At 62.0% G+C, this 24627-nt stretch overlaps 2 protein-coding genes across 2 annotated transcripts; both read right to left on the bottom strand.

Moving 5' to 3' along the window:
- Window positions 1-341: 341 nt before the first annotated feature.
- ARL8A (ARF like GTPase 8A) lies at window positions 342-9568 on the bottom strand. Its single transcript, XM_081256155.1, has 7 exons — window positions 9136-9568; window positions 4679-4759; window positions 4312-4385; window positions 2462-2555; window positions 2197-2264; window positions 1881-1951; window positions 342-1415 (listed from the first exon to the last, which is right to left on the bottom strand). Exons 1-7 carry the CDS (start codon window positions 9256-9258, stop codon window positions 1366-1368), a joined length of 561 nt encoding a protein of 186 aa, XP_081112281.1. The 5' UTR covers window positions 9259-9568; the 3' UTR covers window positions 342-1365.
- A 1053-nt stretch (window positions 9569-10621) lies between these two features.
- Window positions 10622-20665, bottom strand: PTPN7 (protein tyrosine phosphatase non-receptor type 7). Its single transcript, XM_081218732.1, is given in 12 exon segments — window positions 10622-12010; window positions 12171-12311; window positions 13082-13195; window positions 14488-14645; window positions 15281-15391; window positions 15697-15834; window positions 16954-17030; window positions 18149-18233; window positions 18521-18704; window positions 19114-19190; window positions 19192-19451; window positions 20259-20665. Coding segments are annotated over 11 exon segments (1593 nt in total). The 5' UTR covers window positions 20554-20665; the 3' UTR covers window positions 10622-12010; window positions 12171-12217.
- Between the last annotated feature and the right edge of the window lie 3962 nt (window positions 20666-24627).

Below are 24627 nucleotides of genomic sequence, written 5' to 3'. Positions count from 1 at the left end.
GCCCCCCCCCGCCAGGACAATTCACCAGCTCCGCCAACTCTGGTTGCAGGTGGGGGCCTGGACTGACTCCAGGAAGCAGGCTCCGTCCCGGCAGTTCCCAACACAGACCCCCTCCATTCCCCTGGCAGCTGCTGGCTCAGAGCTGGGGACACAGGAAAGTCCGGCTAGAGGAGGCGGCGGCAGGGCAGGAGCCGGCACGCTCGCGGGGCTGCTCTGTAAAGCGCCATTGTGCGCCCGGGCGAGCGCGTGCCTCCCTTTGGCTGGGTGCGCCCAGGGTCGGGGACCAGAGTCCCCAGCCTGCCGGGCCGTGGACAGAAAAAAAAAACCGCACCGCGCACCCCCCCAACACAAAATTGTCATTTATTCTTGTTGTTGTTAGGAGGCAAAAAAATGTACAGTTACAAGAATCATTTTCCAAACAGAGGTTAAATATGAGCTGAAAAGTGTAAAAAAGGAAGAGGGACATCACTTTACAAATCATTAAATTAAACAAACAGAAAACAAAACCCAAAGAACCAACCCCCCATGCTGAGTTCTCTCCTTGTGCAACTCTGCAAAACGAGAACAGAAAATGAGGTGGCCCGTGGAGGTGAGGGCCTGGGGAGGGGCAGGAGCTGGGAGCCAGGAACAGGAGGGAGGGGCTGCTAGGGCGCTGGCGTCCTGCCCCTTCGGCCCCCGGTCTCCGGCGCCTGGTTGTGCCTGGTGGCCATGCTGAGGCTGGGGGCAGAGAAGGGCATCTCTGGAAGTTCCCGTCATCCTGTGACATTCAAACACTGTGGAGACAGGCCAGACTGGGAAGTGGAGACAAACGGGACGTGGGGACAGACACCCGTGCCTGGGCTGGTACCTGCCCCTGTGCCAGCCTTACCTTTCCTGATCTGAACCGGGCCCAGCTAACCCCGCTATTCTCCTTCTCTCCAGACCGCCCCCTCCCAGATCCTGACTGGCCCCTGCAGCATCAAATGGTTGATTTTAGTCTTTGCTTAAATTAAAAAATTAAAATATATATACATATATATACTGTACACACAGGACAATAACAAGAGTGTGGGAAAGGGAAGCAGGGAGCGGGACAGGAGAGGAGGCGGGGCTGTGGGGCGGGGCTGCAGAGGGGAGGGAAGCAGGGCGGCGGAGAGACAAAGGGAGAGGGGAGGGGGGAGGTTAGGGGACCGTAGGGGAGCAATTTATTTTACAATAAAATCGGGAGTTCAAACCTCAGCAGAACAGGACTCTGGGACCCCCAGAGGGCCCCTCCCCACACCAAGTAAGGAGGGGTGGGCTTGGGGGGGCGGCGGGGGGAGGGGGCGGGAGCTCGGCTTCAGATCCGGAGGGCGGTCCCTGGTCCGAGGGGGCGGGGCCTCAGTCTCAGCTTCTCCGTGACTTTGAGTGCTGGATAAGCCACTGTAGGGTGATGTCTGCGGGTCAAGAGAGGAGGTTACAGGGCTTCAGGGCTGGTTCTCCTGAGGGTAGAGCACACATCTAGCCGGGGGGGGGGGCGGGGGGAGGGGGCGCGCTGCAGCTAGGGTCAACCCTAAGGGCATCACAAGCCCAGCTTCCAGCTGTCAAGCTCCGAACAGCCCCTGATGGGTGCAAGGGCGTCTGGCTGCGGTGAAAGAGACGAAGCCACAGGACGAGTCCCTCAGACCAGAAGGGTCCGACCCTACGATGTCACAGGCGGGGAGTGAGCCCCAAGAAGAGGGGGGATTTGCCCAAGATCACACACCAGTTGACGGCAGAGCTGGGGTGATGCTCAGGATCGGGGCTTCCCGCTGCCTGTCCTGCCCAGGAGAGCCACGGCGCTCTGGGCTCCAAGGAGAGAGCCACCGGCTGCCTTCCCCTCCTGCCCCTCCCCGAGAGCGCAGCGACGCCCCCAGACCCACCGATGTTGTCCTTTTCTTTGCAGGAGATGGAGTAGCAGCAGATCTCTCGGTCCTGGATGGCAGACAGATTCCTGCAGGAGACCAGAGCTGTCTGCTGAGGCTGCCACTGAGCAAGGGGCTGGGGGCCGGGGGTCGGGCGCGGAGGCAGTCGGGGATAGAGGGACGAGGAGGGGGAGGGGGGCGAAGGGCGGGGCTCAGGCAAGTGCGCTCTAGCGCCACCAAGCGGTGGGCGCCGAGAGCAGCAACGAGCCCTCCGCTCTGGCGCCTGGGAGTTGGGGGAGCAGGGAGGAAGGACAGGGAAGAGTGGCCAGCTCACATTTTCTCGATCAGCTCCTTCTCATCCAAGGCTCCCGGAAGGTCTCGCTTGTTGCCTAGGACTAGGACCTGCCGAGAAGGGAGGGCAGGGCTCGGTCCAGGGCAGCCAGGGCCAGGCTGCCCCCAGAGGGGGCTGGCTTCCGCGGCCCCGTTGCCTCCGCACCCCTCCCTCCCCCCGCCGCCAGCAGTGTTTACCCCCACCTGCCCCCAGCGGTCCCCGGCCTTCCCGGCGAACCCCCAACCCTCCCACTCCACTCGGGGCTGACCGGGATGCCCTGCAGCTGGGGCTTGTCCAGTAGGTTGTGGAGTTCATTCTTGGAGGCCTCAATCTTCTCTTGGTCAGCGGCATCCACCATGTACCTGGGGGGCGGCAGGTGGGGACAAGCTGACACCACAGGCTGCGGGGTTGGGGGGGAAGGAGCTGCAGCAGCTCTGGCTGGCCCCCCGGGGTCTCCAGGCCACCTGGGACGGCTCAGGCAGGTGCTCTGAGAATGTCTTCTGAAGGGATGGGAGTGAGAACCTGCAGGGGCTGCTGGGGCCTGCCCTTGTCCCATCCCCCAGACCCCTGGAGAAGCTGCTGCTCCTGTGGCAGCGCTGGGCCCCATAGGATTAGACCTAAGTCCTTCCCAGAGTGACCGGCTTACGTTCTCAGGGCAGGGCTGGCTAGACAAGGGGGTGAAAACAGCAAAGGAAGCCCCAGAAGACTTTCTTGCATCAAAATGCTTTTTAAAAAATCAGGTTGGGGGGCTTCCCTGGTGGCGCAGTGGTTGAGAGTCCGCCTGCCGATGCAGGGGACACGGGTTCGTGCCCCCGTCTGGGAAGATCCCACATGCCGCGGAGTGGCTGGGTCCGTGAGCCATGGCCGCTGAGCCTGCGCGTCCGGAGCCTGTGCTCCGCAACGGGAGAGGCCACAACAATGAGAGGCCCGCGTACCGCAAAAAAAAAAAAAAAAAAAAAAATCAGGTTGGGGACTTCCCTGGCGGTCCAGTGGTTATAGGACTCGGAGCTTCCACCGCAGGGGGCAAGGGTTGGATCACTGGTCTGGGAACTAAGATCCTGCATGCTGTGCAGCCAAAAAAAATTTTTAAATAAGAATAATAAAAAAAAAATCTGGTTACTGGGTGTAAGATAGGCTACAAAAATGTACTTTAACACAGGAAATAGAGCCAATATTTTGATATAACTGTAAATGGAGTGTCACCTTTAAAAACTATTAGAAAATAAAAATACATAAAAATTTAAATTTAAAAATCAGATTAAAAACAACAAAAGCTGGGCTTCCCTGGTGGCGCAGTGGTTGAGAGTCCGCCTGCCGATGCAGGGGACACGGGTTTGTGCCCCGGTCCGGGAAGATCCCATATGCCATGGAGTGGCTGGGCCCGTAAGCCATGGCGGTTGAGCCTGTGCGACCCCGCAATGGGAGAGGCCACAACAGTGAGAGGCCCGCGTACCGCAAAAACAAAAACAAACAAACAAAAGACAACGAAAGCTAAATGATCTTTTGTTTGGGCACATATATACGTAGGATACAATTATTTTTAAAAAGCAAGGGAGAGAATTCCCTAGCGGTCCAGTGGTTAGCACTCGGCGCTCACTGCCAAGGGCCTGGGTTCAATCCCTGGTTGGGGAACTAAGATCCCACAAGCTGTGGCACAGCCAACAATGAAAGGAAAAAAAAAAGCAAGGGGGCTTCCCTGGTGGCGCAGTGGTTGAGAGTCCGCCTGCCGATGCAGGGGACATGGGTTCGTGCCCCGGTCTGGGAAGATCCCACATGCCGTGGAGCGGCTGGGCCCGTGAGCCATGGCCGCGGAGCCTGCGCGTCCAGAGCCTGTGCTCCGCAAAGGGAGAGGCCACAACAGTGAGAGGCCCGCGTACCACAAAAAAAAAAAAAGCAAGGGAATGAGCCACTAGATCACACAAAATTCAGGATAGGGGTGAGTCTGGGTTGGGGGTAGGCAGGGAGATGAGGAGGGACACACAGACGCTTCAGCACGAAGTGGTCAGTCCTCTGGTTCTCAGACTGGCCGGTGGGCGCCCAGAGCGTCCGTCAAAGCAAAGGCAGCTGCACACAGGTGTGAGTCACCTGCCAACGACCACGGCCCTGCTGCGCACTTACACGATGGCGCTCACTCCTCGGCAGTAGCGCTCCCACATGCTGCGGAAGCGGGGCTGTCCCCCGATGTCCCAGAGCTGAGCAAGAGAGGTGAGCGGGTGTCAGCAGCAGGCGGGCCCCCCATCCATCCTGGCTCCCACGTGCCCCCCGCCTGCCCCACCGGAATTCCTTCGCTCTCTACCTCCCGACTCCTAAGCCTACCTGAGCTCTTTCCCCAACTATCCGGTCGGACCCAAGCCTCTGCCTTCCTCTAGCTTCTCCTCCGGGGGCCCGACACGTACCGACACGTGCACACACGCGCACACGTGCCCACGCACACACACATCCCCTGCGGCCGTGGGCTCGCGCCCGGGCCGGCTCGGCCGCACACCTTGATGGTTACGTTCCCCTTGGTGATCTTGCGCATGTTGAAGCCCACGGTGGGGATCATGTCCTCATTGAACTGTCCCGACTGGAAGGAAGAGGCAGAATTGGAAAAGGGGCAAAAATCGCCAGGACCCAGATGCGCCGTCCGCGGCGGCCACGGACCAAAAGGCTGCGGGAATGAAGCAGAGGCCAGGCCGGAGCCTCTCAGGCGCCCCAGGGTCCCGGGCAGCTCCCGCACGCCCCCTGCTTTCAAGCAAGACGGGCCGTGACCAAGCCCAGTGTCCACCTCACACCCGAGCTCCCCTGTGAGAAAGAGGCCCCTCGAAGTCGCTCGACCAGGAGAAAGTCCTTCCTGAGGTCTAACCCACCTCTCTGTTGGACCAGAGCCCCCTTTCTGTATCTAGCCTCCGGTGGAGCAGGTCACGTTAAACAATCTAGGTTTACACTTTCACGCGGTAGTAAATGTTCACATCAAACTGAGGGTCGGTAAGTCAGCCACGCCCCAAATGCAACGCGCAGCAAGCGACTTCTGGGTCTCTTTGTACTGTACCCATTTGCAGGATGGGTACTCCTCCCTGTGCACCCCGACTAGACCGAGAGCTCTCGGGAGTGGAGCCACGTCTACACTGACCTTGGTGAATGTCCACCCAGTAAGTAGGAGTTAACCGTAATTCCGTTTCCCATAACCCACTTTCAAAGTCTAACAATTCTCACGTCTCCCCTCTAAATTGTCTCTAAGGTCTCTAGATTGTTCTAAACTAGCCACAGGCCTCTATTAAGGCCAGACCAAACTCCGCCCAAGGTCATCTCCACGTTCATATGTAGGACACCTCTGCTTCTCCCCCAGACGCAGGCTGAAGGAGATGGGGCTTAACCTTGAACCTGAGGGGACAGCCTTGTTCTGTTATGATGTCATTGTCTTCTACCAGGTGGGAGGAGTAAGTTGCCTAAGGCCACACAGAGTGGTCAGGGGCTCTAACCATTGGCCAAAGTGTAGGACATGATGGCTTCTCATTCAGAACCTGTGAGTCTGAATGAAGACCCCCCACCACAATGAGACGGATTGATTCCCTTTTATCTTCAGGAATCACCTGAGCTCGTTCACCAAGTCCCTCGGATGTGAGCACTGAATGCCCAAGACTGATGCTCAAGATAAGATGGATGAGGGTTCCTAACCTGGAGGCCAAAGAGGGGCTTCAGAGACCCCCTGAAGGTGCACACAATTTGTATGCGCACATTTTTGTTGGTATGTACACGCCTCTGGGGAAAGGGTCTCTGATTTTTTTTTTTTTTTTTGCGGTACGCGGGCCTCTCACCGCTGTGGCCTCTCCCATTGTGGAACACAGGCTCCGGACGTGCAGGCTCAGCGGCCATGGCTCATGGGCCCAGCCGCTCCGCGGCATGTGGGATCTTCCTGGACCAGGTCACGAACCCGCGTCCCCTGCATCAGCAGGCGGACTCTCAACCACTGCGCCACCGGGGAAGCCCGGGTCTCTGTTTTTTTATCAGATATCAAAAGGGTCCAAGAGCCTCTAACAGTGAGGAAACGTGAGGAACAGGGAGTGCCCTGACGAGGTTTTGCTTTTGGCTAAGTAGGGAGAACCATGTGTGCTTTAACTCCACAAACCCCAGCACGGTGCAGGTGGAATGGGGCACCCACTGGACCCAAGCCCACTCCATCCCCAACTGGGCAGATGAAGAATGTGGACCTGAGGAAGGAAGCCCAGCTCTTGTTTATCACTCATTGTGGTCTCACTTGGACCTCTCTGGGCCTCAGGGTTTCCTTCTGTGAAATGGCAGGAAAGGGCTTTGGTTTCCTAAAAATTGGCAAGTAGGGCTCACAAAGTGCTTGGAAATGGTTTCCGTACATGAGGAACCATCATGGCTCTCTGGCAACCCAGAACATTCAAAGGCTCCCACAGAAATGAAAAGCCTAGCCTGGCAGAATGTGATCCCGGACAAAGGAGGGTTCCAGGAGGACCCTCAGGGAGCCAGGCGCCCCGGCCCCAGTATTTCCAGTTCAGCTGTGAATCAGAGCTAAGCTGGAAGCAGTCACAGCTGCATTTCCCGGCTAAGGCCTCAGATCTCACAAGCTCCTCATTCAAGGTCAGCAGGGACCCTAAAGTCATCTGCTGGAACCCCTGGCTCAGACTTGAATGCCCTCTGGCTCCTGGGTCAGCTCCAACGCTCCAGAGTGCTTTATAATGAGTCAAAAATCCATCTTCCCAACTCTACCCGTTGGGAACCCCGAAATTAGTTCTTCCACTGGACAGTTTTTTACACTTGTAAATATTTGAAAATGGTCCTCTTGTTTCCCCCGGGCAAAACATCTCCTACTTTCTGGCAGCACAAGTTTTTCAGAACTCAGAAAGTGAGTTTGGGGTTCTCAGATGCACTGCAGTCTCTTTGTGATGTTTCCCAGCTCACATTAGCCAGCTGAGCAGCTTACACATAAACTCAATTTCTATTTACAGTCGGACTCATAGAACGAGTAGAAAAAAACTAAATGGGTAAAAGTTGAGACAAAAGGCCAAAAGAAGAGGCAAAGGGGATTCAGAAGGTCAGTGGCGGGCGTGGGCCAGAGCCCGGGGTCCTGAAAGACGCTCCACTGTGATCATACACTGGTAGGCGGAAATGCCGTGGCCCTGGAGGAGCTGAGAACTCTGGACGCGGGCACTCCCACTGCAGCCCACAAGGGAGATGGGTGTTCTGGAGAAGCCTCTTTCTAGGGAAATCCAGGCTGCACTTTTAGGATGTGTGAGTTGAGGTGGCAAATTTATGTCATAAAGATGAAGGCCCGGCTTGGGGAGGGGAGCCCTCGCTGCACCCCTCAGAAACTCCTGACCCTGGCAGTGAAACCTGTGACTCTTGGATTCCGTTTCTGACCTGCCAGAGCATCCCATTCTCTGGACACGACCAGGACACGGAACCGCCTGGGTTCCTGTGATCCCCGCCTAGGAACACAGCTTTGTAAACGCTCTAGGAGGAGAGACTCCCTGGGGACCAGAGGTGATGCCCGGGCTGAGCCACAAGAGCAGCAGCAGCGCCGACTGGTCCGCTCTCGGCCTCACCCTGGAGACAGCTCCCAGATCTCGGCACCTCGGAGATAAGCCACGGGCCCGCAGGACCCGAGGCCAGGCGTTGCGCTCCTGCTTTTGGAGCCCAAGTCAACGCCAGGTCTAACCAGGGGCCTGCGACCAAGGGCCAGAGCCTGGGCAGACAGGAGCCCAGGAACCATCGTGGCAACAAACCCAGCCTGGGCCCGAAGAGTCTGTCCTGCTGGGTGAGTGGCCAGGAGCCCCTGGGCAGAGGTCATCGCAAACATGTTTGGGAAAGGAAGCCAGTGCCCAAACATGCCATCATGGTGTACCTGCCCCCCAGTCTCCCTCCACCCTTCTCTTCGAAGGTGGGCAGGATGCAGGCAGGCGAGGTACCCAGGCTGGCAGATCACACTTCTCTGCTGACCCCTGTCATGTATGGCTGCTCCACAGCTCTCAGAAACCCCCGTCTGCGGACGAGGCCCGGGTCCCCGGACACCTCAGCTCTGCCCAAGCCTTCCTCAGCCCCACATGCCCAGCCCAGCCCTCTCGGAAATGCAGGCCGCGGCCACTACTGCAGCTCAGCTCAGACACCCAGAGCTCATCTTCCCCTTTTCTGAGGCAGGTTTTAATCCTCCCCACCACTGCCCTGGCGCTGAAAGGCGTACACTTGCCCACCTCGGTCTTGATGACCCAAAGCCCTCAGAGCCACTCTCCCCTGAGTCCCCAGAGTGGACCTGCCCCTCCACCTCCAACTCATCCTCTGGGTCCGAAGCACCTCCTCCTGCCCTGCAACTTCCGGGCCAGGCGGGGACTCCGAGCTCCCTTTAGGGTGCCCTGCATCCTCCCCGGACCCCAGCTGCACGCCACGGTCGGGGAGAGGTTCCCCGTGGAGAAGGAGTCTGGGCTGGGGCCCAGGGCCTCTGCTGATTCCACTCCACCCAGGGATCCCTCCCCCACCATCCCCCATCAATAGCACCGGGGCTTCCTCTTCCGGCCGGGAGGGGTTAATCCCCCGGGGTGGGGCCGGGCCGGCCCGGGCCCCCCCACCAGCCTCGCGGGCATCCGTCCTGCGACCCTCCGCGCGCCGCACGGGCAGGCCCTGCACTTTCGCCCCGTCATGCGCCAGGGTGCGGGTGCCGGAGGGGGCCCGTCTCAGCGGGCGGCGGTCCCTCTGGCCTCGTGACACCCTCGGCGCCGCCGGTCCTGGGGCCCGGGCCGCGTCCCCTCGTCCCCCGCCCCTGCGCCCGGCCGTGCCATCTCGGCCCGGGCGCGCGGCGCCAGGTCCCCAGGGCCGTGCTAGGCCCCGCGCGCCCGGGCCCGCGCCTCCCCGCCGGCGCCAGCCGTGCCGGCCACGCCAGGCGACGGCCCGCTCTGCTGGGCGCGGCGGGGACCTGAGGCCCGGCCGGCCGGCGCCCCGTACCGCGATCACGTTGACGAAGGTGGTCTTGCCCGAGTACTGCAGCCCGACCAGCGTGAGCTCCATCTCCTCCTTCCAGAAGAGGGCCTTGAACCAGTCCAGCAGCTTGTTGAACAAAGCGATCATGGTCGCTGCGCCGGCCGCGCCCGGTGCCGGCTCCCCGCCGCCCCTCGTGCCCTCGCGCTGCGGCCGGAGCGGCCCCTCCCCGGTGCGGCCCGGCTCCGGACTCGGTGCGGGCGGAGGCTCGGCTGGAGCGCGCGGCCGCCGACGACTCGCTGCCGGATCGGCGCGCCGATGGGTGTGGCCTCCGCGCGTCCTTCTCCTCCCGGTCGGCGTCCTCCTCGCAGTCGTCCTCCTCCTCGTCCTCTTCCTCCGCCCGCGCGGCCGCCGGCCCTGCTCGCCCCCGAGCGGGCGCGCTCCTCCTGGCCGGGCCGGGCGGGCCGGGCTGCGGGTACGCTGGGCGGGGCGCCCGCGGGCTTCGGGGCGGGCCGGGCTGCTGTGCGCTAGGGGCACTTGGGGAAAGAGCTCCGATTGTTTTTCGCCTTCCCGGGTTGCCGTGCCCCGATTGGCACCCGCTTCCTTCTTACAGGGCGGTGGGCCCGAGGTGGGCGAGGGCCCCGTTGAGCGGGACCATTTCCAGGGTGGAGGAGGGTGGTCCGTGGCTTCCCAGGACGCGGGGACGATGTCTCTAAGATCTTTTGTTCCCTGAGTCCTTGCCTCTGAGCACCTCTGGGTACCAGAGCCCCAGTGGAGGGGAACATCCACCTGTGAGGCCTTGTTAACCACGAGGTACCAGGACCACTTGCTTCGGAAGCCTCTGGCCCAAAGTGACTTTTACTGGGACCACAATGATACTAAACAGAGAGAGTCCTGCGAGGGGTTTCCCGTTAGGGAGGTTTGTGGCAAATGAAAAAAGTTGGCCTGTTTTGGTAAAACCCAAAGTTTTCTTCAGGAGAGCTGGCGGTAGGAAGTGTGGGGCTTGCGGAGATGCTGGTCCTGGGAGGACCCAAGCTCGGGGCTGCTGGACCCCCTGAGCCCACAGCCCGCTTTGGGCGTGCCTTCCTATTTGGCCTGCACAGGCACTCACGTGGCATCTGTGGTTTTAGTCCAAGGCCCATAAAGTTTCAATATCAACCATATCTGCGAAGCCCAGCCGAGATGACCCCAAATGATCAGTTGCCAAAGTGGAGGAATCACAAAGTCCTGGCCCTGTGCAATATCCTGGATTATTAAGTTATTAACTTACATGGTCTTTCTAGTCCTTGCCCTTTGTGAGTCCCTCTCTAGCTCCTAAGGAGCACCTCTGCCCGTTTCCCAGACTGACTCCAGTGTCACTTTGTTTCACGTGTCCCTGGAAGGGCTGTAAAGTGCACGTCCTGGGGTAAAGAGCAGCAGCCTGTTCCTGGTCTGGGGATTCTTACTCTCTCTACGGATGTAAAGAGGCTCCAGAGGCCTGAGAAGAAGAGGGAAAGAAGGAATGACTCAATCATCCGAGAAGTCTTTATTTTCCCACCTGGTCACTCTTCAGAGCCTGTCCTCAAGCTCTGGGACAGGGTTGGGGCAACAGCGCCCAGGGAGGGGAGCCTGCCACCTGTGCGGTGGCTTTCCTCCTGTGGGGTCTGAGCTCAGGGAGGACCAGGCGCCGGATGGCCCTGCACCCCGCGCCACAGGCCCCGGGAGTGCCTCTCACAGGGCAGGAAAGCTTCAGGAGGGGGTGAGCCCATTCCCAGGCGGTGAGGAGGGAGGGGACCAGCAGAAGCATTAAGGAAGGCACCCTCCGTTCCAATGCTGCATGTTTTCCAGAAGCGCTGTCTGAGGGAAAGGCCAGCTGTTCTCAGGGACCCAGCTCCTTGGGGGGTTCCTCAGAGAACTGGCCCCAGCAAAGGCAGCCCCCAGGGGCCAAGCACCTGGAAAGATGGTGCCTACCTTCCTGCCCACGGGCGGCCCGTCTCGGATTCAAGGACGAAGGGTTTGGATGCCTCCCTGGGGGGTGGTGGGCAGCCCTGAGATCGATCCAGGGGGCCCTGGACATCGTGCGGATGTGCGGTGCGGAGGCGAGTTAGCTCTCCGGGGTAGACCATGGGGGGTCCGGGTTCAGCCTGAGCCCCTGGGTCCCTGGAGGTGCTTTCACCCGGGTCGCTCATGGCCACAGCCAGCCATCCAGGCGTGCCCTGCGGGGAGGAGGCCATGGCGGGGCTGCTTATCTGAAGTCAGGCACTGCTCTTGGCTCCTTGCTCGTCTCGTGTCCTCCCTGGGTACTCGGAGTCCCTTCTGGGGTCGGAAGGCAGGCAGAGGATGCTGGGCCTCCCTGCGGAGTAGCTGGGGTGGGTGGCCGGCAGTTACGGAGGCAGGGGCAGCTGTCTGGGCCTCCAAGGGGTCCGCACACTTTCCCTCTTCTAGAGATTTCAACTGTCCCACCAGGTCACCTCCATAGCCTGCTCCCCGGACGCTCGTGTGGGCACAGGGGTAGTCTGGTCTTTGCTCTCTTTGGGGGGTGTCCAGCCTCACAGATGTGGGTGAAGAGGCGAGTCCCTGCTAGGATGTTGAGGACTTGGCCAAGGTAGCACCAGGCTTTTCCCAGCTCAGGTCATTGGCCTGTTCTCGGGCTGGGCCCGGGTGGAGGGTGATCTTGGGGTCACTCTCTCGCCAGCCCCAGGAAGGGGGTACAGCTGGAGTGGCTTCTAGGTGCTCCTCTGGTTGTGCTCCCCCGGTGGCAGTAAAGCACCTGATGTCCACGTCCGAGGAAGAGACTGAGGCTCACACGGCGTTTCAGGGACCAGGATGCCCGGGCCTCTTTCCAGCTCTGTTGTAAAGGTCAGCCGCCAGCTTTAAGCTCGGAGGGACATGGGGGGTTGCCCCTGGTGTCCACTGGGGGCCTCTGCAGGGAGCAGGGGAGTGGGCAGTGCTGAAGAACCAGTGTCTAGCCCTGTCCTCACCGTCCAGCTTCCTGTGACCCCAGACACACCCCGAGGGGCACCCTGTTCCCATGCCCACCCAGGGGGTTCCCCAGGTCACGAGGCCCACTTTCCCACACCCACCTTCCCAGGCCCAGGGAAGCGGCCCTGGGTGGGGGAGGGTGCCAGGGTCAGGGACTGGGCTCCTCTGGCAGCTGGGCGGCGTACAAGGCCAAGGTGTGGTGCAGGAACTGGTACTGCTCCGCGGTCTGGATCATGCCCCCCCTGCAGAGAGAGGTGCACAGGCCGTGAACAGCGGTCCAGAGGGGAGAGCCTGACCTTCCCGAAGGCCTGTCGGGCTCCTCCTTCCAGGTGCATCCTCTCTGCAGCGGACCCCTCCCGCTGCATCCTCCCCAGCCCGGGGTGGGGGGTAGGAGGGGCCCCATGCGGGCAGGGGTCTTCTCTGACCCTTCAGCTCCTGGGGCAGAACCAGCCCCTGAGTCCCCAGGCTGGGCCAGGAACATTCCTGACCCCAAGATTTCCTCTTGCCGGTAATCTTAGAAGTAATAATTCTACATATGTGTATAGCAAGTGCTCGTGTTCCCCAAACACTTCCACATCAGTTAACTCGTTCCTCACAGCAGCCCTCTGGGGAAAGGGCCATTGTTTCTCTCTAGATAAAGAAATGGGGACCCAGGGAAACACAGTGACAGCTCTGTGAGATGCACCCTGGTCCGCTGTCTCCAAATCCAGTGAGCTTCTGTGCTTCGCCTCTGGCCGCCTAGTTTCCAGAACCAACTGTACTCTTTTCCCCCCACCTTTTCCCTGAGTAGGGAATTTGGAAAAACAGAGACAAGAAACAGAAGAGACTGAAAGCTCGGGTAAATCCATAGGGTGGCCTGTTTCACTCTAGGTGCCCCACCTCTGCCACCACCACCCCCGCCCCCTGCCAGGGTGTGAGCTGCACAAGAACAGCTCTCTAAGCGAAAGGGGCCCCTTCCTTTCCCACAGGAAGTGCCTCGTGGTGAAGTGCCCCGCTCAGTCCGCAGACCCACCTGTCCAGCCGCAGCTGGCACACAATGCCCAGAATGTCCACTTCCCCTAGGGCCTTCAGCTGTTGGCAGCCGATGCGGGTGGCGATGAAGCAGCCAGTCCGGCCAATCCCTGCGCTGGGTCCAGGAGTCCAGGGAGGGGGTGGGGAGGTCACAGGGGGCCGGGTGGGTGGCGAACAGAAGGGAAATAGGGATGCCTCCACAGGGTTGGGGGCGGCCACGGAGGCGTCTGCATCCCTCACTGGCCTCACCCTAAAGCCGGTCCAGGTCGCCCTCGGGTCCCTGTGGACGTTTTCAGGAGCACTCTCCTGCTCGGTGGGGGACAGCAGCTTCCTGCTGACAGTGCCCGTGCTGGGCTGGATGACCCCGCGGAACGTCCTTCCCTCACCGTGACGCGTCCTCACAGCTGCTGGTGCTCGGCCCCCTCGCCCTGTCCCTTCTGCTCTGTTGTGCCCTTGACTTCCTCCCTTCTTCAGGAAGTCTTCCCCTGTGAGTCCCTGACCTCCCAGCACTGTGTCTGGGCGCACCTGCGGGAGGGGCTTCCAGAGCCCTCTGCCTGTACTTTTGGCCGCTGTGTTCTAGTGAGAATGTGCATCCCAAATGCTTTCCTTATTTTAAGTCTGTCCCCTGCATCAGCCCCGACTCCACCCCAATCCACTTCTTACCCTGTGGCCTAAGTATTCTTTGTAACCGGCAAAGCCAGTCCTGTGAGGCCACTCGTCACTTATCTTCCAGGCTTTTTCATCCCTGCCCCCTTCCCATGTGACATCCGGCCCCTACTCGCTGACTGTGCTCCCAGCATCAAGTCAGTTTTTAAACTGCACCTCTGGGCCTTTGCATGTGCTGCTCCATCTGCCTGGCATCCTTCCGCGCCCCCCACCCCACCATCTTCGCTTGGCTAATTCACCTTTCAGGTCTTACTTTGGCTTAGAGGTTATTTCTCCTGGAAGACATTCTCTGGCCAAAGTCTGGGCTGGGTGATTTCATTCTGTGCCCCCCCCCACTCCCCATGATGTTCTCATCATGCTGCGTCCTGTTCGTTTCATTGGCTGTCTCTCCCACCAGACCATAAAACTTGGCAGAAACCAAACTGTCTTGTTCACAGCTGTCTCCTTAAGCATCTAACACTGTGCCTGGCAATACCAGGTTTTCAGTAAACATTCATGAGTGAATAAATGCGTTTCCTGACAGCGGGGATCGTCTCCTGCCTCGGCAGACCGGGAGCTGCCTCTCTGGACTGTGCCTGGGTGTCCAGCCCACACGTCCAGGTTGTGCAGCCAGAGGGAAGGACAGAGCGCTTGCTGGATGACCGAGAGGTTCCTGTCCACGACCCAGGCCTGCTCTGCTTACACTCCTTCCCAGGAGGGACCCAGTGGGGAGGAAGGGCTTCCGGAGGAGGGGCCACATACCTGCAGTGGACCACGATGGGCCCCGTGTTGGCAGCTGTCTCTGGGCTGTCCTCCACCTCGGCCACCAGGCGCAGCAGGGGCCCAGCCGATTCCGGGGTCTGGTGGTCAGGCCAGGCCGAGAAGAGGATGTGCTTCACTGACCGGCACTCTTCCTGGTGCTGGGTGGGGACAAAGCATGAGAACAGGGGACAGGATGAGGGCATCGCCCATCCTCTTCTGCGGTGCTGGGGCTGGAGTGAGCCCGAGCAGAAGACGCCAGCCTTGTCCTGCTCATTTTGCTCCACCGCTCCCTCCTGGGATACCTCTGGGGAGGGCGGAAAGACCCAAGTTCCAGTCCTGGCTCTGCTTCCAGCCAGCACGTTGACTTTGGGTGAGTCCCTTGACCTCACTTTCCTCACCTTGAAAATGGGACCATGATGGTCGGAGGATAAACGCTTTGGAGAGCAGAAGATGCTACACAGTAACAGAAGCGTTTTTAGGCACTTTTACAAGTTATTAAGCATCTTGTCAAACGGCCCTCGGTTCCTCCAGCAGTGACTCCAGGACCCCGCCCCCTCCTCCGGGCGCTTGGCACAGACCGCTGGGCCTTCCTGGCGGTTCCCACATGGATCGTTGGTGCTGACCTACTGGACTAGAGGCTCCTTGAGGGTGGCACCCACATCCCTCTTCTTCTGGTCCCAAGCAGCTCTTTACATGTGGGTTCAAGCAGCTTTCCCTGAGTAAACCTGTGCCTCCCAGGGAAGTTCCAGAGAGTGAGGGTGGCCCGACTTCCCTGTGGACCGGAGGGCCGTACCTGGATGGTGAGCTGCCTCACGGTGTATTCTGGGCACTCTCTCACGTCCTGGACGTGGATGCGGAAGGGCCCGTAGGTCTCCTCCTCCGTGGGCCAGTAGTGGACACACTTCTGGGGGCAGGGAGCTGGGAGTCAGGGGCCAGGACAGCGGAGATGGGAGCCGGGACACCCCCGCGGCATTTCCACCCCCGCTGCAAGGGCTGGGCTGTCCTGAACTTGACACCTGCAGATAAAGTGCCCCCCGACCCCTGCTTCTGGCTGGGGCTGGCCTCCCTGCCACGTGTCTCAGGAACTGACAGGTGTCCTCAGTTCCCAGGGGAGGCCCCTGCCCGGAGCTGCCCCAGCAGGGGTGTGCTGCAGATGTGGGTGCAGCCGGTCCGTCTGGGTTCGCCAGGGACTGTACCTCAGCCTCCTACCTCCTTGCCCTCTCGGAGCTGAGTCAGCATGACGATGAGGGACGTCTCCTCCTGCCACACCATCTCCCAGAAGTCTGACACGGTGTTGGGCATAGGGCCCTGGGTGGCGATGTAGGCTTTGTCCTTCCCACCGTATCCCTGCAGGCGGAGGAGGCCGGGGAAGGGTGGGCGGTGAGGCCAGGGCCCTGGGGCGGCCAGACCTGCAGGTGCCGCACTCAGGCTGCAGCCAGGGACCGTGCAGCCCGGACACACATGTCACAGACACACACACCAGACGCCACATGGGGGACATGACATGGGCTCTGAGTGAGAACATCCGGGTTCCAACCCGTTCCGCTCACTGCCTGTGCAGCCGAGAGTGAGTTTCCCAGCTTCTGGTCTGTAAGCGGGGTGTAATGGCCGTCCAGCAGCACGTGGTGCAGACCAAACTCTACGAAGTGTGTTGGGTTGAGTCTAGCATCTTTCAGGGCCTCTGTGAATGTTCCCTTCCTCCCCCGCTGCTTTCTATTGAATACTAGCGCAAAAGGCGAAGAAAACAGTTCAGTATTTATTGGGCGCATGTTTCCCTTTTACATGCTACTTTCTGTATTTAGCAGCGAGGCGTAGCACACTCCTGCCAGCCTTTCCTCTCCCCTTCAGTATCCTCAGCTTCTTGCTCCTCAGGGGACGGTGAAATCCAGAGCCCCCTTCACCGGGCCGCCTTCCCCCCCCAGGCGGCCCCGGCTGCGGGCTGTTCACCGGGGCGCCCGGCCACGGTCCCACCCACTCTGAGCCGCTAGAGGGCGCAGTCTGCACCTGCCGCCTCCCAGCCCTGCGGGCTGACGCTGGGGATGGAGCCCACCTGGCCTCCCCGCCTCCCGGCTCCTTGACTGAAGCCATCTCCACGAAGGAGGGGCTGCCTGGAGCAGCGAAGGCCAGAGGGGAGGGAGCCGGCCGAGCGCCCCCAGTTGGCGCTGCACCTTCCGTGCAGACCTGGGAGCCGCAGGCTGGGCCTGGCCCGAGCCGCCCTCCGTGCTGTGAGGCTGGCAGGGGCCGCGGGACGGGGTGCGCCAAGGAGACCGGGGTCTTCCTTCCGGCGTCTGACGTCTGCTCTGTGCTCCCGCCTGGCGTCCTGGCCTGTTTGCGCCGGCTTGGCCCGGAAGGGCTGTGGCAGCCGTGAGTCGGAGCTGGGACACCAGGTGCCCCAACCACCAGCCGTGCTAGGTGGTGTCCTGGGGGTTCTCTGGACACAGTCCCCCTTCCCCGCCGGCGACTTACCCGGATGTAGTTGGCGTTGATGTAATCTCCGTCCTCCTGGCTCTGCGCCCGGCCCAGACAGACGCGGCTCTGGGGGTCTAGGAAGTAAAAATCAGCAGAGGCCACAGGTCAAAATGTGACCAGCGAAGCAAACTCACGCAGGGCCAGAGAGAGGAGAGTCCTGTGGTTGTCACGGCACCTGCGAGTAGCAGGTGGCCAATACCTATGGCATTATTTCATATGCACGCAGAAGGGAGCCACAGAATGTTCCTGACCAGCAGTGGGCCATGGTCAAAGAAGTAACTGGGAAGGTTCCCTGGCTGGTGCTGGGCAGGATGGACAAGTGAGGGTTTGGAGATTAGTGAGGCACAGAACAGGGTCATAGCAATACAAATGGAAAAAGAGATATTGTCTCCTGAGAGGCCAGACTGGAACTGAGGCTTCATTCCACCCCCAGGGCGGGTCAGCCTGGCCGTCTAAGGGGGCCTTACTCCAACTCCAGTACAAGCCGGATGAAGAAGCAGGCTCCCCAGGGCCAGCTGGTCTGGACGGAGGGTGCCTCGGGGCCAGGAGCAGTTCCCCCTTCCGTGAGTGCTAACAGCCCCTGGACTGGCCCAGGCAGGCAGAGGGCTGTGGCCTCCAGACTGGGGGTATCTGGAGGTGGCCTGGCCAGACAAGGCTGCGCTGAGCAGAGCGGGAGGGGAGAGTGTCCCCAGGCCTCGTGCTCACAGGGCCTGTGCCTGCCTCTGAAATACAGGAGGTGCTGACCCCGGGACCCCCATCTGCAGCCTCCTCACTGCGTCCATCTGAGATCCTCCAGCCCCCTCTCGGGGAGCCATCCTGACGGGCCTCTCCCCCCGCAGACCTGTGTGGGCCCTTTCCCACGTGGGAAGAAGAGGAGGAAGGAGGTTTGGTGCAACTGGCTGTGTGACCTCCAGCAAGTTACACAACTTCTCTGGGACTTGGTTTCCTCATTTGTCAAATGGGGATAAGAACACCATAGACCGACTCCCTGGGGTCCCACTGAGCAGTGCTGGCCCACAGTTCTGTCCTATCCTCATCCTGGTTGTGGTAACTGCTCCCCTTCCCCAGCCAGGCCCGGATGTGGGCATTCCTCTGCCGGAAGAAGAGCCTCTGTGTACGGCAGCTCTCTCCTGGCTGAGGCTGTTTTGCCTTCTGAACGCCTCCAGCCCCAGGCCCCTGCCGCAGTCCTTACTTGGCAAGATGGTCTTGTATCGGTCCTTGGAGGCATGGCCAGGAATATCCAGGTCTTCAGGGCTGACAAAGTTTGAGGGGATCTTCTGGCGGGGGGAGGAAGCAAGTGAACAGCCAACCCCCTGCCAGCCTCCTCTCCCTCCGTCTTTCCTAGTAGAGCTGGGACCCAGCTGTTCCCTCCTGGCATCAGGACGCAGGTCTAGATGTGGCGAAGGGCAGAGGAGGGAGCCTGGGCGGGTTCCCTCCTGGAGACCCCGGGGTTCTCTCTTCCAAGGGCCCAAAGGGGACAGGCTCGCAGGCCAGGGTAGAGTGGTGCCAGCTGGCTCTCCTGATTCAGAAGGGCAGTGACGTGGAGGGGACCCCACGTTCTTACCAAGAATTCCTCTTCCAGCTGCTTGGGGCTGGGTGGCTGGTGCTGCAGGGCCTGGCGGGTGAGGGGGTGCCCGGCTGTGCGCAGAAAGTGCAAGGTGACCTCCTGGGGCGTGCGCACCGAGCAGATGGGCTCCACGGCCCCCAGGGACCGCACGTCCAGCATCAGAGCCACATTGGAGCCGCGCCTGCAGCACAGATGGCCAGTGCCCCGTAAGCCCACGCGCGGTCCGCCTCTGACAGTTATGATTGTTATGGGCACCTCTGGGGGCCAGCTCCTTGTCTCCCCTTGCCCCAGAGGCCCCGGGCCCTGTGCACCCCCACCCCTTGTCAGCCAGAGCTGGTGCCCCCACTTCCCGTTCCCAGCCCGGCCCCTAAAGCTCCGACCTGCATCCAGGTCTGGAGGCCCCGGCCCCCTCCAGGGGTGCTCAACCCGACCTGGGGCTTGGGGCACAGGTGCGAGGCTGACGCAGAGCTTGTGCCCCAGACAGGTAAAGGGCATGCAAATGACATGCAAATGAGCACATCTGGTTTCCTTTTCCTGGAGAGGTGGCGAGGGTCCCGCAGGAGGGAAGCCCCTCCCGGAAAAGGTCTCACCTCTCCTGCAGGCGCACGTGCTTCTTGGCTGGCGCCTGGTCAGGTGGAAGCTGGGTCATGGCTGCCCTCAGGGGAAGGGGTGGCCGGTGGCTGTGCTCTGGAGTGCCCCCCGCGGGCCTGGACCATGCTCGGGGGCTGGGCCCAGGGGAGGCTCACTCTGCCGTGAGCTTTGATCTCTGGGCTGCCTGGCCGGCCAGAGGAGGCTCCCAGGCCCAGGCCGGCTTTCTGCTCTCTGGCACCTCTGTTTTCACTGGGGTGTCTTCCGTTCCCCAGGAAGTGGCGGTGTTTCCACCCTGGGAAGGTCAGGATCTCTGCAGGGGCACCCAGGAGGCGGCAGCCTGTGTTTAGAGTAAGGGCAAGATGAAGGGTAGAGACTGTGGGTGAAGATAGGAAGGAATCCGGGGGGAGGGGGCGGGGCACCTACGCTGGAGGCCAGGTCAGGGAGGGCGAGGGGGGAATACAGCGGTTCTGGATGGAAGAAGGGCTCACACACACCCCCTCTGGGTGTACGGGGGCCTCCTCTGGACGGGAAGGTGGAGGCCTCCTGCAGCCTTGGAGCCAGCCAGGGCCCCGGGCGTGCAGGCTGCTGGCCCGCGGGACCCTCGCCCGGCTGCTGGTACTTCCAGCCCCAGGCTCATCCTGGCTTCTGGGGTCTCTGTCCAAGGAGGGAGGCTGGGGGTGTTTCCTTCCTCCTCTGCCCATCCCCCCCCCAGCCCGCCTCGGTAACCGTCACAGGAAATGGCCTCACCAAGCCCTTGAGCGACAGCGCATATGGGGAGGCAACAGCTGGGGGCACAAGAGGGGGCGCAGAGGTGGTGGGGGGCCCTCCTCTGGGGGACAGTCCCCATCATCCAGACCAGGGTCCCAGCTTCCAAGTCCGGGAGGGGCTGTGGGGTCACCGCGCCCGCAGGGGCCGAGTGGGCAGAGAGGCTCTCGCGGCAGGAGGACCTCGTCCGCCTCTTCTCTCCCTTCGGGGCCCTGCCCGGCCCTCGGGGACATCAGGGGGTCAGCACCCGCGCCCCAACCGGGCACCGTAGTCCCGGGCACCCTCCTACTCATCCCCCCCCCAGATGCCCTCCCGTGTCTCCCCAGGTTCGCACAGCCCTGGCCCGCGGGGTTCCTCCCCGGCCCCCTCAGGTACGTACTGAAGCAGCTGTGTCCCCCAGCGCCTCTCGCCAGCTGTCTGTCTGTCTGTTGGTCTGTCTTTGAGGGCTGAGAAGGCTTCAGGAAGCCAGCTTCCTCCCTCCGCCCCTCCTCGCTGCCACCCACGCACGCCCCAGCTGCCTCCTGCCACCACCAGGGGTCGGCGGCCTCCCGCCTCTGCCCCTCTGGGGGCCGCCGGCCTGTCCCAGCACCTTTGCCACGGGCCCGGCCCTGCTCGCTGGGAATGGCCGAGGCGCTGGGCCGTTCTTGACCACCCGGCCCCCTCCTCCAGGGCATCTCCTCCAGGTCCTGGGTGCGTCCAGCCTCTGCCAGCTCGTGGGGCAGGGTGGAGCCGAGCCTAGCTCCAGGCTGCCCCGCAGAGGCCCGGGTACTCTGGCTTCCACGGACCTCAGCTGGAGACTGATTTCCACTTCTTTGCTTCTGCCTCGGAGCCTCGCCCTGGAAGCCCTTGCCCCTTCAAGCCGCGGGAATCATGCCAGGCACAAACAGAAGTGGGCACAGACTGGGTGGGGCAAGGGAAGGCAGGAGTCCTTGCTCCCCAAGGGGCCAGGCTCGGGCCAGGCCGGAAGGGTCATCCCAGGCCCTTTGAGCCACACCCCAGCGCCCAGCCGCCTCTGGCCTGAGCCGGGCCAGCTGCCCTGGGAGTCGGTAGTGAAGACAGCTTGGAGGGTAGGAGGGTCTCGGGGCTTTCCCCGCCCCCCAGGCCCCCCCAGGCCTCCTCCCAGAACCCTGACGTCTACTCAGAGACCCAGGGAGAGCAGACAGCCTCTGGCTCTCACACCAGGGGACCCCTGTGTCTTCTTTGCCGCTGGGTTGCCTGAAGCCTGGGCCTGGGAGGGGGGTGCCCAAGTCCAAGACCCCAATGGCCCACCTCTGCCTCACCAGCGGGCCTCCTGCTGGCTCCCTGCTCGGCTCCTGTCACCTTGAAACAGTCCCGACGCCCTCCGTTCCCGGCACCCACAGTCCCATCCTTCCCCTTCCACCCACTTCTCTGATTCAGCCATCAAAGGGTGACAGCAAAAAAGCACTGACGTACAACAGGCCCGGGGGTGGGCATGCAGGAGGGGGCGGTGGGGAGGGGCTGGCCTCCAGGTGGAGAACAGGATGGCCCTCTGGGGCTCGGGAGGTCCAGAGCTGAGGAAGCACTTGGCTCTGGTGCCCAGATGGGGAGCAGGGGGCAGGAGCTTGGGTGGACCTGTGGGGTGTGACCTCCGCCTCAACTGGCCCTCACCCCCACCCGTGTTTCCACTAGTGGATGGCGGGGGCCTGGGGATCAAAAGGGGGGGCAGGAGGGGATTGGAAAGAGGGCCACCCCCTCTGGGGCAAGCTGTTGATTGTTATCAAGAACAGGAAGCTAGGGCACCGCAGGCGTGGGGAGGAGGAAGCGGGCGAAGCCCTCCCCAAACTGCTCTGCCTGCGCCCCCAGGCTCTTGGGGTCTGAGCCCTCTGGCTGTGAGCACGCCTCCCTCCCAGCTTTGAGAAGCCGGAGGCTGAGCTCTTGGGTGGAGAGCAAGGAAGCTGGGGGCCAAGAAATGGGGAAGGGGGTTGAGTGGGGTGGGTAGTGGTTGGGCGTTAGGCAAGACCCCGAGGGTCTCTCAGCTCCCTTTAGGTGTGTTTGGGGTAGGCGGATAGTCACCTTGCCTCCTGCCCACCCCTCGCCCCTTTCCGCTCAGAAATGCCTGGACATCTTTGGAGGTGCAAACACAGCTGCGGGGCGGGGGGCGGCACCGCCACAGGCCTCAGAGAGGACAGAGCCCTGCAACGGCCCCGCAGCCTGGCCTGGGGGCCTGGGGGCCCCGCTGTGCCCTGTCTGGGGTGGACTCTGCCACATCCAGGCTGCTGGGAGCACGTGAAGGCCTGTAGGCCCCAGGAGTGACTCCTGTCCCTGAGCCCCCCCACCCCCCGGCGTGAGCCTGCCCCCAGCAGCTCGCGGGTCGCTCACTCCAACTGCTGACTTGCATCCAGAGCTGGGTCTGGGGTGCAGGAAGCCAGGAAGACCCCGCTGAGCCCTTGCTGAGACTGGGAGTAACTGCTTCTCCCTGAGTCTCGGGCTCCTTCTCAGGATCACCCTCCCCAGGGGTTGAGGATCGCCCCTCCCACATCGGTCAGAAGGTGGAATGGGGCGCTCAGAGTTGTCAGCTGGAGAAGCGGCTCTGGGAGGGCCAAGGGCGCCCGAACTGTCCCCCTCCTCACTGCTCCCTTTCCCCACCTGGCCTTCACGCACTGGGGTGCACTGTCCCCCTGCAGCCGCTCCCCAGTCCCAGAGCTGTGAGCCCCAGGGTCCGGAGTCCCCCAGAGGGGCAGGTGTACCGGGAATTCCCACAGGCACTTGTCCTGCCGCACCTGCTCGCCCGGGGGTCAAAGGCTGCCACCCGATAAAAGCCCCGAGGCAGGGGTCACGCCTGCCACGTCCTGCTCCCCTCCCCGCCTTCCTCTCCACTCCTCTCTGGAGAAGCCCTGATCCCGGCACCCCACGCACAGCCCTCAGATCCTGGGCCAGCCCGGGGGGCTTCCATTCCGCGTGTCCCTGGCTGTGTAGGGGAGACAGACACAGAGAGCTGGGATCCGCGCAGAGGACGCTGCAGAGAGCCCAGCTGGGAGGGCTGGTGGGAGGTGCGGAGCAGCTCTGGGCGCCCCCCAGACACCCAGCCCCCACCCGACCCAGTTTCCTGACACCTCTGGGTGCCGGCTGGTGCAGGGGACTTTCCCATACTTTTCAAGCCCCTGGCTGAAGGACCCGCGAGTAGGCTGGCCCAGCCGCCCTGGGACTCCCGGGAGGAGCCCTGCTCTTTGCCGGGTTGCTGGGACTCAGGCCCCTGTAGGAGGACTTCAGGACAGAGCAGAGTCCTCTCCCTCCCAAGCCCAGAGCCAGCGAAATGGACGTGTGTTCCCCAACATGGCCTTTCTCTCCAGAGGCCTTCCTGCTCCCGCCCCACCCGGCGCCTGCTGCCTTGATGTCCCTGGATGCCACACGTGCACGTGCACCCGGGCAGGTGTGTGCACCCTCGTGGCTCATGAGTGTTGCCTGCGTACACTGTCAGGCCACATACATGGCCAGGCTGCTGGCACGCACACCCCCTCACCCCACACAACAACCTGGTCAGAGGGACCCAGGCCTATCCCCTCCCTGGAGACCTTTCCCGGGGCGTGGGAGATGCCCAAGGCCAGGCTTCAGCAGTGGGAGCAGAAGGGGTGCCAGAAGAGGGAGGGCTACCAGGCAGCAGCGGGGGAGCCAGGAGGCCTGGACCTGTCCCCTGCCCACCGCTGCCTCTGGCTGGCTCTCTCCAGAAGGAATCAGTAAGGTGCTCAAGGGCTCTCTAGGTGGAGGATGTGGCTTTGTCTGTGGGAGTGGCTGCTGGGAGGAGACACAGCCCTTGTGGTACTTCTTTGCTGAATGGAGAGGCTTGGGTTGGGGAGACTGCTTCTATCGTCAGAACCTTCCTGCACCCTCTCCAGACCACCCCTGCCCCCCAGCCCAAGGCTGCCCCAGTCTGGCTGGGGGTTGACAGGTGTGCCCCTACGGCCAGGTGCCTCAGCCAGGCCCTGTCCATAGGACTAGCTGTGGGGTCTGTGCTGTCCCCAACGGGACCCCCTTTTCTGGGAAGTCTTGGGTACAGTCTGAGACCTCACCCCTTACCTAAAGCCATGCCCTGCTGTACCTCTTCTACTTAGATTCCGAATTAGGGTGTTTCCACCCCACTTCTCCAGCCTCTGCAGGTCCACCAAAGTGAGGTGCCCAGGTGAGGGGGAGGGCCAAAGGTGCGTTTCCCCCTCCTCTTGGCCAGACTGGCCCCAGATCAGTTTCCCTAGTTGTTCCCCACCCCCAGCCCTTTTGAAAGAGCACGTGTGCACTCGCGTGCGCACATACACAAACACGCGCGCCGCGCGGCCTGGAAAGTCTGATGGGGCTGCAGTGCTGAGTTTCCAGGCCCCCATCCAGAGGCCGGTGGGCGGCTCTGAGGTTTGGGGCTGGGCAGAGCTGGGACGGGCAGGCAGCCCCCAGCTCTGGCCGGGGCTGGTCCCTGTGCAGGCCCACGCTCCCTGCCAGACGGCCTGAGAGAAGCGTCCTCAGGAAACCAGTTAGCTGTTCAGACTTTATGTACCTGCCTGTTTGCTGGGCGTCCGCCTCCCCACCTTCGAGGCTGCTCCGGGGCCCAGAGCCGCTTCCTTTCCTCTGTCTCCCTTTCCTCCTTTCCCCGTGTCAGCTGCCTTGGGGTGGCAGCTCCGGGGGAGCGCTTCCAGGTGAGTCGTTGGCTCCAGGCTGCGGGGGGCCTGACCTCGGGAAGGCTGCCGGGGCCTTCGCAGCGCCTGCGGCCAGATGGGGGCGGGAGGGGGAGGGGGCGGGGTCTA

This window comes from Mesoplodon bidens (assembly GCF_964165515.1).
Source record: "Mesoplodon bidens genome assembly, chromosome: 2".
Taxonomy (NCBI): domain Eukaryota; kingdom Metazoa; phylum Chordata; class Mammalia; order Artiodactyla; family Ziphiidae; genus Mesoplodon; species Mesoplodon bidens.
Note: the sequence above shows the minus strand (reverse complement) of the source record. Positions and strands in the feature narration are given on the sequence as shown.

Coding starts and splice junctions, on each gene's coding strand:
- ARL8A (XM_081256155.1), bottom strand. CDS start 9,258: ATGATCGCTTTGTTCAACAAGCTGCTGGACTGGTTCAAGGCCCTCTTC. Junction 4,386..4,678: donor AGGGGAACGTAACCATCAAG/GTGTGCGGCCGA, acceptor TCTCTTGCTCAG/CTCTGGGACATCGGGGGACA. Junction 2,265..2,461: donor CCCAGCTGCAGGGCATCCCG/GTCAGCCCCGAG, acceptor CCTTCTCGGCAG/GTCCTAGTCCTAGGCAACAA.